Genomic DNA, 11,448 nt, shown 5'->3' with positions numbered 1-11,448 from the left:
CTGGAACCATGCCTAACAATGCAGCAATAATCCTGCGCCATGAAACTTATAAAGGAGGCAGTGAGAGATTTTATTTTCTTGGGTTCCGTGATCACTGCAGATGGTGACAGCAGTCACGAAAGTAAAAGAAGCCTGCTTCTTGGGAGAAAAGCAATGACAAACCTAGACAGCATCTTAAAAAGTAGAGACATCACCTTGCTGACAAAGGTCCGTATAGTTAAAGCTATGATTTTCCAGTAGTGATGTATGGAAGAGAGAGCTGGACCATAAGGAAGGCTGATCGCCGAAGAATTGATGCTTTTGAATTCTGTGCTGGAGGAGACTCTTGAGAGTCCCATGGACTGCAAGAAGATCAAATGTATCCATTCTTATGGAAATCAGCCCTGAGTGCTCACTGGAAGGACAGATCCTGAAGCTGAGGCTCCAATACTTTGGCCACCTCATGAGAAGAGAAGACTCCTTGGAAAAGACTCTGATGCTGGGAAAGATTGAGGGCACAAGGAGAAGGGGACGACAGAGGATGAGATGGTTGGACAGTGTTCTTGAAGCTACAAACATGAGTCTGACCAAACTGCGGGAGGCAATGGAAGACAGGAGTGCCTGATGTGCTATGGTCCATGGGGTCACGAAGAGTCGGACACGACTAAATGATTAAACGACAACAAATGAAACTTATTCCTAATATTGGACAACTTGCATTTTTTAAAACTGGCTCTGTAATTTCAACAGCTGCCTGACACAAGAATGTAAATGGGGGAACTTTTTCCGGCAGAAAGATGCATCCTGGGAGAAGCTTCACAAGCTACCTGTTTATATCAAGCTGCAATAAAATGAAAGGATCATGATCAGTGCAGGGGGTGGAAGGCTGGAGTGGTGGAGATCAGATAACCGTCCCTCAGTGTATTTATTTCACAAGCTAGGTTAAATCATTTATGGTGCAAAACAGCCTTTATGAAGATACAGGATGACAAATGCATCTATGCTCACGTTTCTCCCTGCAAAAGTGAGGGTTGTCCTTTAGCACATTGCATATGAAGTCCAGACAGACGGTCTGCGAGTCCAATTTATACATTGTCTGATGCTGCTTTTGTGTAAGCCATGGGACCCCTCACGATAAGAGTTGAGAACAGAAATCGAAACGCAGGTCACACAGCTGACCACAGACCTTTCTTGCAGCCCAGTGTGACAAGAGACGTCGTCAACATATAATGCTTTCCACACAGAAAAAGGAACGCACTGGTGTCATCTGTGTCAATACATGCAGTGTACCAAAGCCCTGGCCATGTTATTCCTGCAGGGGTGGACTGGATGACCCTCGAAGCCCCTTCCAACTTGAGAATTCTATGCTTCTATGTTACTGCCAATCTGTGTCCTGCATTAGAGACAATCCCTCCAACATATGCAGTAGCAGCAACAAAAAAAGCAGCTCAGGGGCGTAGGAGGGGGGTGGGGTGGGGCTGTCCGCCCCAGGTTCCATCATGGAGGGGGGTGACAAATTATCAAGGAACAATTACTGCCCTACTAGGGCAGTTCATAAAAAAAACTTTTTTTTTTTTTTAGAAAATGCCTCCTCCATAGGTCTTACCTTACTACACTAGGATTTATATAGCTAAATTTCATGCATATCAGTTAATATCTTGACCCTCCTCCACGAAAATAGCTCTTTACTTGGCCGTTTTCCTGTCACGAAGGCTGAAATTTCAATTCAGTGGAGCACTTATTGTTCCCAACCCTAACCTTGCAGAAAGCCATTTAATTAGACTTCAGTTTGGTTTTGACATGTTTTTAGGAGGTAATTTAATTATTGTTTGATTTTATACCAATGTTATGTATCTGACGTTAGCCGCCCTGAGCGTGACTTCGGCTGGGGAGGGTGGGATATAAATAAAAGTTTTTTTTATTATTACTACTTCTTATTATTCCTTTGTAAGAAAATATGAAATAACGTAAAACCAATTTTGCAGGCAAAAAAAAATTAAAAAAAAAATTGGGGGGGTGACAAGAAATTTTCCGCACCGGGTACCACCTGACCTTCCTACTTTCACGCTGCCTTTTAAAATGCTGGGCTCCAGGGGCTTGCCTGGAAGGAGGTACTCTGCGCTCCTGGCAGGTGAATAGCGAAGTCCTGGTGCAACAACAGTGCCGGATACCCATGCATCCAGTTGATGTCCTGGATGGGGGGGGGGCAGGCAGTGACGCCTCAGAACATATGGGCCCAGGCCTGTGTCAGCCCTGACAATCTGGCTAACGGCCACTTGACTGCTGAGTGACCAAATGCAGCAGAAGCCTAGTTCACACACCTGCCTCACAAACCAGATTAACCAAGCAACTGACATTCACTTACTCTTTTTAAAAAACACCGACCGAGAAGCTCTGGGTTTTCAATGCAGTTTTCCAGCTCTTTGAGGAAGATTCTGGAATGGAGATAAAAGCAAAAGAGGCATGAGGAGAACTTATGTCATTCTGCATTTGTGTGTCAAACCCCCATCTGGATCCAGGTCTGGTAGGAAATATCAACCAGAAGCCAGTTGCGTATATTGTAAAGGATTCTACATCATGTTTGGGGCCCATCCTGCTACTCCCCCTCCTGCTGGCTACAAATGATGGGAACTGTAGTTCAAAACATCCAGAGAGCACCAGGTTGGTCTATAGGAGGGGTCAGCAAACTTTTCCAGCTGGGGGCCGGTCCACTGTCCCTCAGACCTTGCAGGGGACCGGACTATATTTTGAAACAAAAAATGAACGACTTCCTATGCCCCACAAATAACCCAGAGATGCATTTTAAATAAAAACACACATTCTACTCATGTAAAAACACCAGGCAGGCCCCACAAATAACCCAGAGATGCACTTTAAATAAAAGGACACATTCTACTCATGTCAAAACATGCTGATTCCCGGACTGTCCACGGGCCAGATTTAGAAGGCGATTGGGCCGGATCCGGCCCCGGGGCCTTAGTTTGCCTACCCATGGTCTATAGCTTCAGCCAAGGATGATCAGAAGTTAGCCCTGGGGACTGGTGCTGGAAGATGATTGTTTGCAAGGCAAAATTATCACATATCAAAGGCTGCAGACCCAAGGCACTGCATCCATGTGGGCTGCTCCACAACTTCCATTTTAAAGCACCCACGTGTGGTCCCAACAGAACAGCATGTCAGGAAGTGTGCAAACCTGTTGTGGAATTCATAAATCTCTGAGAGGTTTCCAAAAAGGACTTCTTTCTTGTTTGACACTGCCGTTGGGATCAAGTGAATTAAATCAGGATTGTCCATTTCAGATACATAGCCCTGTTTAAGATAAGAGGGGGGAAAGAGTTACATGGTGAGAACAAAAGGGTAATAATATAGGTTAGGATGTTGTTATTGCTGCTGTTTTGCCAATTAAGAAAAGCAATGGTTTGCATATAAAGCTCAACCATGAATCTGAGCAAAGCATCACACCCACAATCTATAATAATCTAATTTGTAATAATAGTATATTGTTATTACTATTATTGAATAGTACATCCCTATTTTCATGGGAGAAATGTTGGAGGGTATGTGAAAGCTCCCTCCCATCTGTCTTCACCCTCAGTTTCTGCAAATACTCAACTTACCTCTATTATGCTTTGAAGTTCTTCTGCATAAACCCGTTCTGTTTCTATCAGTTCATTTATTATATGGCTAAAGAAAAGAGAAAGATGAGAGAGAGATTTATAGTAGTTTCTTCAGCTAAACCATGCTTTTAAAATACATGTTGCTTTGCAGAAGGTGAAGTAATAAATTTAAATTCAAGGCTGAGCATTGCACAGTATTTTAAAAACATTATACGTAAAGGTAAAGGACCCCTGGATGGTTAAGTCCAGTCAAAGGCAACTATGGGGTCGCAGCACTCATCTCGCTTTCAGGCCAAGGGAGCTAGCATTTGTCCACAGACAGCTTTCTGGATCATGTGGCCAGCATGACTAAACTACTTCTGGCATAACAAAACACTGTGATGGAAGCCAGAGGGCACGGAAACACCGTTTACCTTCCCATCGCAGCAGTACCTATTTATCTACTTGCACTGGCGTGCTTTCAAACTGCTAGGTTGGCAAGAGCTGGGACAGAGCAACAGGAACTCACCCCGTTGTGGGGATTCGAACCGCCGACCTTCTGATCGGCAAGCCCAAAGGCTCAGATACCCTGCCTTTTCTCTCCCGCTTCAAGGAACCCAAGCCTCTTCTCCATTTTATCCTCACAATAACCCTGTGTGGTGAGGTTGTGAGTCAGTGAGTGGCCCAAAGTCACTCAGACTAGAATCTCAGTCCAACACACTAACCACTACACCACACTGTTGATGCAAAGTACTCCAGATTTGGAAGTAGCCAAAGAAAAAGAGAGGATCCCTTTTCACATTGGGATATAAATTCTAGATCCTGTTCTGCCATGCCACATCCAATGAATAGATCTATATTAAACTTATTGGTCCTTTAAAAAACACACACCAATGTAACACAAAGCATCTTACAACAATAACTAAAGAGCATACATTAAAACCAGCATAAAGCAAAACACAGAAAAATCTAAAACAGGTTCTCCCCCCCCCCCTTTAAAGCAGGATTAAAAAATCCCACTCACTGAAGGAGGTCACAGATAATTAAAAGCCAATGGCCTGGTGGAAAACAAACATCTAAATTTATGTAATGATGGTGCCAGGCGAGTCTCCCTGAGGAGAGCATTCCACAAGTAGGGAACCACCACTGAAATGGCGTTTTCATGTTGCCACCCTCCAGACCTCCTGTGGATTATGGGGAATCAAGGACAAAAGGTTTGGGGTGGTAAATGTCATCAGTCCTCTCCCTCTGCAGTTCTGATTGTACCTGACCCTGGCAAATCATTGTTCAGTTTTGTCCCTGTTTTGCCTGGATTTTGGGTATGCCTTCTTAAAACATTTATATGAGTAGCTGGGCCCCCATTCATTGTCAGCACTAATTAATACTTCCAGGACTCCCAACACCGTTCTTCACAACAAAGAAACATTAACAAGTGACACATATAAGCAACATTTAACTTAACTGCATGTGTGCATGTGATCATTTTCAATATGATATGATTTGGCGACAGGTACACACCGCTACGATTTAATATAAACAATTCTGCTTTCTGTTTCTTGGACTGGTTCTCTACTTTGTCACATAAATGATTTATCTTACTGTATAATAAATTTGCAGTGCGTCATCAGTCTGTTTTCATTGGCTGTTTCCCAAGGTTATAAAGGCTGGGGCAGGGTAAGGTTGCTCTTGTAAAAAGAGTGTGATGCTGGGAGGTGGGGGGGAGTGAGCAAGGGCAGGTAAATATAACAGTTTTAGTCTTCTGGTGGGCGGGGAGGGAAAGAGAAGGAACTGGGGAGGGGAAGGTGGAACTGGCTGGGAGTCAAGGGGGAATGAGTGGCAATATGGGAGAGAGGGAGGTTTTAAGCATGGCTGTTTTAAGCCTCCAGTGAGGGTGGGGGGAGCCAGAGAGGAGGAGGAATTGGGGAGGGGCAGGTGGAAAGGGCTGGGGTTAAAGGTGGGATTTCTGGTGCTATGGAGGATCAAAAGGAGGTTTGGGGATGAAAGAAGGGGAGTGTGGGTTAGAGGTAGAGAGAGGTGTGTTTAAAGGAAGAGCTGTGGAGGAGAAGGAGCCTGGTTGGTCTGACACTTTTAGACTGAACTGTAAAACTGCCCTGTCAAATCTCCGGGGTGCGGACATGATTCTTGCCCTCATGTCAGTGCACGTAGGGGCTGCATTTCCTAGTGCCCAGATGTTTGCAGAGCCAGCTGGCTCTTGCCCCTCTGACCTCCCAGCATAGACCAGAAGTAGGATTTGGCCCTTATAGTGGAGCCTTTGGGCTCCAGATTCACATGGAGGTGGGTCCGATACATGTATAGCCAGTTCCTGCTTCCTCCTCTGAATGCACCAGGGGTGGAACTGGTTAGGCCCACAGACAATGGGGGCAGGAGATGGTGGTGTACGAAGGGAATGTGGGAACAGGGCTTGTGGGATCAGACATTCTATTTGAACACCGAAGTTTGTCTGCTTTTTTATATAAGCAAACTGTTTGGGTAAATTGTTGATTTGCACACCCTGCCTCAAAAGCCTATGCAGGGAGATGTTTGCAGAGCAAATGAATGGAGAGGCGCTTGCGGCAAGGGGCGGAAATCGGGTGCAGGCAGCGATCTTTGATAAGTGGGTGGAGAGGCTGCAAAGATGCAAGGCAATGGTAGTCTTGGGGTTTTGTTGCCAGGAGCTCACTTCCTCAGCAAATACTTTATCTTGCATCTGATCTAGTCTTAGGGACTAAGAGACTCTGGGTAGGAAAGTGAAGGGCCTTTTTCATGACGCAGGACAGAGAGGAAAATACTGGAAGTAAAACCACTGGCTGTACAGGTGGCATTGTGGTGAAAGTTTTGGTTTCTTGGACCATGATCTCTGCTTCTTTGAGGAAGGGCTTTGGGGATAGATGGGTTGCACCTCACAACAATTGGGAAGAATGTGCTTCCTCAGAATCTCATGAACCCGATCAGGAGAGCTTCAAACTAAGTCCTGGTGGGGAGAGAGACAATATTACTGAGTATTGGGGATGATCACCTCATTGATGCACAGGAAACTGGAGGCGGTGCTACGGAAACCTGCTAAAGGGCTGGAAACTACAAGAAGGAAGCAGCTGGAGGGAAAGACTTGTGGTTTCAGCTGTCTCTATACTCGGAGCATGAGTCAACAGTGTGGTGCAGCAGCAAAAAAAGCTAATGCTATTCTAGGCTGCATTAACAGAAGTAAATTGTACAAATCAAGGGAAGTCATAGTGCACTCTATTCTACTTTGGTCAGACCACACCTGGAGTACTGTGTCCTATTCCGGCCACTACAATTTAAGAAGGATATTGACAACAAGCTGGAATGTGTGTGCAGCCAAGATGTTAAAGGGTCCTTAAACCAAGCCTGATGAGGAATAGTTGAAGGAGCTGGGTATGTTTAGCCTGGGAAAGAGGAGACTGAGAGGAGATAGGACAGCCATCTTCAGATATCTTAAGGGCTGTCACATGGAGCAATCTCTTTTTCTCCTGCTCTGGAGAGTAAGACCCAACTCGGATTCAAGCTGCAAGAAAGGAGATTCCAACTAAAACACCAGGAAGAACTTTCTGAGCTGTTTGGCAGTGGAACAGACTTCCACGAGAGGTGGTGGGCTCCCCTTACTTAGAGGTTTGTAAGCAGAAGATGGATGGCCAACTGTCATGGATGCTTTAGTTGAGATTCCTGCATTGAAGGGGGTTGGGCTACATGAGCCCTGAGATCCCTCTCAACTCTACAATTTTATTTTTCTATTAGGCTCTGATTCCAAGGAAGCTGCTACCAAGAGAAGAATAAGAAGAGAGAATGTATATGTTTGTCTTTAAGGCGTCTCAATCCTTCTGTTTGTTGTAACAAGGCTAATAACAGCTACCCCTCTGGAATGTGTGTCCCAAGCACACAAGTGTCTGTGCAGTGTTGGAGAATATGTTCTGGGAACAGGCAGGGAGGCAGAACTGACAAAGTTAAAAGGGCAGGAGAGTTTGGGGCCCTGGAGAGCCACTTTCCTTTTACGGAGGAGCATTGGGTTGGATTAGGGCAGGATGCTACAGCACAATTACTGACAGCAGTGAGATCCTGCCAACATACAACACCTGTGCTCAGAGACCTGCACTGGTTGCTAATTTGCTACCAGTTTGCTACCAGTTCAAGGTGTTATTATTAGTATATAAAGCCCCTAACAACTGGGGACCAGCTTACCTTTGAGATCACCTTACCCCACGCAACTGCTTTGATTAGCAGAACCGGCACTTAACAGGTGCCACCTAATACTTGTTCCACATTTGTAAGAAATCTTTGTGTGTGTGTGTCGCAGCACCTACACTTTGAAACTCCTTGCCTCTTGATATCAGGCAAGCTCATCGCTCTATTCTGTTTGTTGTTAGTCGTTTAGTCGTGTCCAACTCTTTGTGACCCCCTGGAGCAGAGCACACCAGGCACTCCTGTCTTCCACTGCCTCCCGCAGTTTGGTCAAACTCATGCTGGTTGCTACAAGAACACTATCCAACCATCTCGTCCTCTGTGGTCCCCTTCTCCTTGTGCCCTCCATCTTTCCCAACACCAGGGTCTTTTCCAGGGAGTCTTCTCTTCTCATGAGGTGGCCAAAGTATTGGAACCTCAGCTTCAGGATCTGTCCTTCCAGTAAGTACTCAGGGCTGATTTCCTTCAGAATGGAGAGGTTTGATCTTCTTGCAGTCCATGAGACTCTCAAGAGTCTCTTCCAGCACCATAATTCAAAAGCATCAATTCTTTGGCAATCAGCCTTCTTTATGGTCCAGCTCTCACTTCCATACATCACTACTGGGAAAACCATAGCTTTAACTATACGGACCTTTGTCGGCAAGGTGATGTCTCTGCTTTTTAAGATGCTGTCTAGGTTTGTCATTGCTTTCCTCCCAAGAAGCAGGCGTCTTTTAATTTTGTGGCTGCTGTCACCATCTGCAGTGATCATGGAGCCCAAGAAAGTAAAATCTCTCATTGTCTCCATTTCTTCCCCTTCTACTTGCCAGGAGGTGATGGGACCAGTGGCCATGATCTTCGTTTTTTTAATGTTGAGCTTCAGACCATATTTTGCACTCTCCTCTTTCACCCTCATTAAAAGGTTCTTTAATTCCTCCTCACTTTCTGCCATCAAGGTTGTGTCAACTGCATATCTGAGGTTGTTGATATTTCTTCTGGCAATCTTAATTCCGGCTTGGGATTCATCCAGCCCAGCCTTTCGCATGATGAATTCTGCATATAAGTTAAATAAGTAGGGAGACAATATACAGCCTTGTCGTACTCCTTTTCCAATTTTGAACCAATCAGTTGTTCCGTATCCAGTTCTAACTGTAGCTTCTTGCCCCACATAGAGATTTCTCAGGACACAGATGAGGTGATCAGGCACTCCCATTTTTTTAAGAACTTGCCATAGTTTGCTGTGTCTATTCTGTGTCTAGCACCTGCTTAAATCTTTTTCATTTAAACAAGATTATGCAGATATGGATTAACATCTCCATGTGTCTTAATCAGTCTTGAGCTCATCACTGACTTTAATTCATTAAAATGTTTTAAATTGCTGTTTGTAACTGCTTTTATTGATAATTTTATTGCTTTATTCTTTTTGTAAAGTGCTTTGTTCATTTTTGCAGTCAAGCTGCATATTTTTATGAAATAAAGGAATATAAAAGGAAGATCCCAGGGAGGCGCAACCAAGAGGAAGAACAAAAGATCTGCCCATCTTCCTGGGTTTCCCAGTTGTAAAGAAATAAACAGGGATATGTGAGAGTCTACAGATCAAACCAAAGTAAAATAGATTCTGTGAGGGTTATAGCGAGGTTGGTTTCAGGTGCAACTGCTGGAGTGCAAGTCTGACGTTGCTTCCAGAAAACCTCTTTATTAAGCATTCAGCCAGATTCATTCACACAATCATGACGCCTTTAATCTTATGGGGAGGAAAATATGGGTGCTCGCTTTTCTCCCTGGAAATTCTCACCTGCAGCCTGGTACGGCAGGGAGGCAAGGGGATGAGGACTCATTATGCATGTTGATGCTTTGTTGTTTGCTTGTATATTTTTATCTGGTATATGCATGCCCTAGAATTGGTTTTGGGTGAAGGGCAGCTGGTAAATTTCGTAAACTATCAAGGATAGCTCAGTTGGAAGAGCATGAGGCCGATCTCGGGGTTGTGGGTTTGAGCCCCACGTCGGGCAAAGATTCCTTCATTGCAGGGGGCTGCATTAGATGATAATAATAACAACAACAATAATAACAGTAATGATAATATTTTTATACCCCACCCTTCCCAGTTCAGAAAACCGGGCTCAGGGAGGCTAACAACAAATTTACAACACTTAATTGATGCAACAAAAAACAGCATAAAATACAGTATAAAACGTGAATAACAAAAAAATCAGAATTCAAAAACCCTCGTGGTCCCTTTCAACTCTATATATGATTCTAGGAGTGGCATTCAGTGGCACAGTAAATGTGAGCAGCAATAGCAGGCTGACTCTCAGCCAGAAAGCACCAGGGTGCCGGGCTTCTAGAAAGCCCAGTGGGTTCAAAAGTAGCTGCAAAGTGGGAGCGCAGGAATAGATTGGGAAATGGTGGTGAAGTCTCTTGCAGGAACATGCAGAGCAGCTGTTGTTTGAGCAGGGAGGAACTGCGTGTGATTAACATGCCATGGTGTCTCATCCTTATAGCCTAATGCTGATAACAACCAGGGCGCACAAAACCCATCATTTGCCACCTGGTTTCTTAGGAACCCTTGCTCAGCAAAACAAAAGGCTGGGTGGTTGTTGTTGTTTAAGAGATAAGTCAGAGAACACAACAGAACGATTGCAACATTTAATTGTCTTGCTGCAGAGATAGAGCTGTGGATGTTGACTTTGTACCCAAATTTGCCCAAATATAGCTATCTGGCATTACCTGTGTGTGTGCAAACACGTTGCCCTTGAAATGCACAGGAGCCGGTGGGGGTGGTTTCACAGCATGCTTCTGTACATAGTGGTTTGCAATAAAATGATCTAAAGTGAAAGCTATGGTCCATGTTGTTTGTGCATGTGGGTGGGCATGTTTTGAGTGTGTAAACTCTCTATTTCCCTTTCCCCAAATGTTGCTTCTGCCTGCTCTTGAGATGAGATTTTGCCTGTGCGGCAACAGTCCGACCCCCAATGAACAGCTCACGCCACCAGTCCTTATTATGGGGAAAGCAAGGGGCGCGGATGGCGCTGTGGGTTAAACCACAGAGCCTAGGACTTGCCAATCAGAAGGTCGGCGGTTCAAATCCCTGCAATGGGGTGAGCTCCCATTGCTCAGTCCCTGCTCCTGCCAACCTAGCAGTTCGAAAGCACATCAAAGTGCAAGTAGATAAATAGGTACCACTCCGGCAGGAAGGTAAACGGTGTTTCTGTGTGCTGCTCTGGTTCGCCAGAAGCGGCTTAGTCATGCTGGCCACATGACCCGGAAGCTGTATGCCAGCTCCCTTGGCCAATAAAGCGAGATGAGCGCTGCAACCCCAGAGTCAGCCATGATTGGACCTAATGGTCAGGGGTCCCTTTACCTTTACCTATGGGACCTGGATTCTTGGATGAATGACTTATGAGGAGGACTTATGTCCAGGTTGCGGCAGCTAAAAAAGCTAATGCAATTCTGGGCTGCATCAATAGGAGTATAGCATCTAGATCAAGGGAAGTAATATTCTGCTCTGGTCAGACCTCACCTAGAGTACTGTGTCCAGTTCTGGGCACCACAGTTCAAGAAGGACACTGACAAACTGGAACGTGTCCGGAGGAGGTCAAAGGCCTGGAAACGATGCCTTATGAGGAACGGCTAAGGGAGCTGGGCATGTTTAGCCTGGAGAAGAGGAGGTTAAGGGGTGATATGATAGCCATGTTCA

General features: G+C 45.1%; 1 protein-coding gene across 12 annotated transcripts in view; it reads right to left on the bottom strand.

The window, feature by feature from the left end:
• The window catches only part of MCF2L2 (MCF.2 cell line derived transforming sequence-like 2), a 215,018-nt gene that overhangs the window by 67,257 nt on the left and 136,313 nt on the right, over positions 1 to 11,448 (bottom strand). For all 12 annotated transcript variants that reach the window (XR_014168247.1, XM_081910760.1, XM_081910764.1 and 9 more), the window contains exons 16-18: positions 3,597 to 3,663; positions 3,173 to 3,288; positions 2,345 to 2,414 (exon numbers count right to left, since the gene is read on the bottom strand). Coding sequence is in view for 11 of the 12 variants with exons in the window: in XM_081910760.1 (XP_081766886.1) it covers positions 2,345 to 2,414; positions 3,173 to 3,288; positions 3,597 to 3,663 (253 nt within the window). In the remaining variant the exon portion in view is untranslated. The remainder of the gene's footprint in view (positions 1 to 2,344; positions 2,415 to 3,172; positions 3,289 to 3,596; positions 3,664 to 11,448) is intronic.

This window comes from Podarcis melisellensis (genome assembly GCF_964234715.1).
Source record: "Podarcis melisellensis genome assembly, chromosome: 5".
In the NCBI taxonomy this organism is placed as follows: domain Eukaryota; kingdom Metazoa; phylum Chordata; class Lepidosauria; order Squamata; family Lacertidae; genus Podarcis; species Podarcis melisellensis.
Note: the sequence above shows the minus strand (reverse complement) of the source record. Positions and strands in the feature narration are given on the sequence as shown.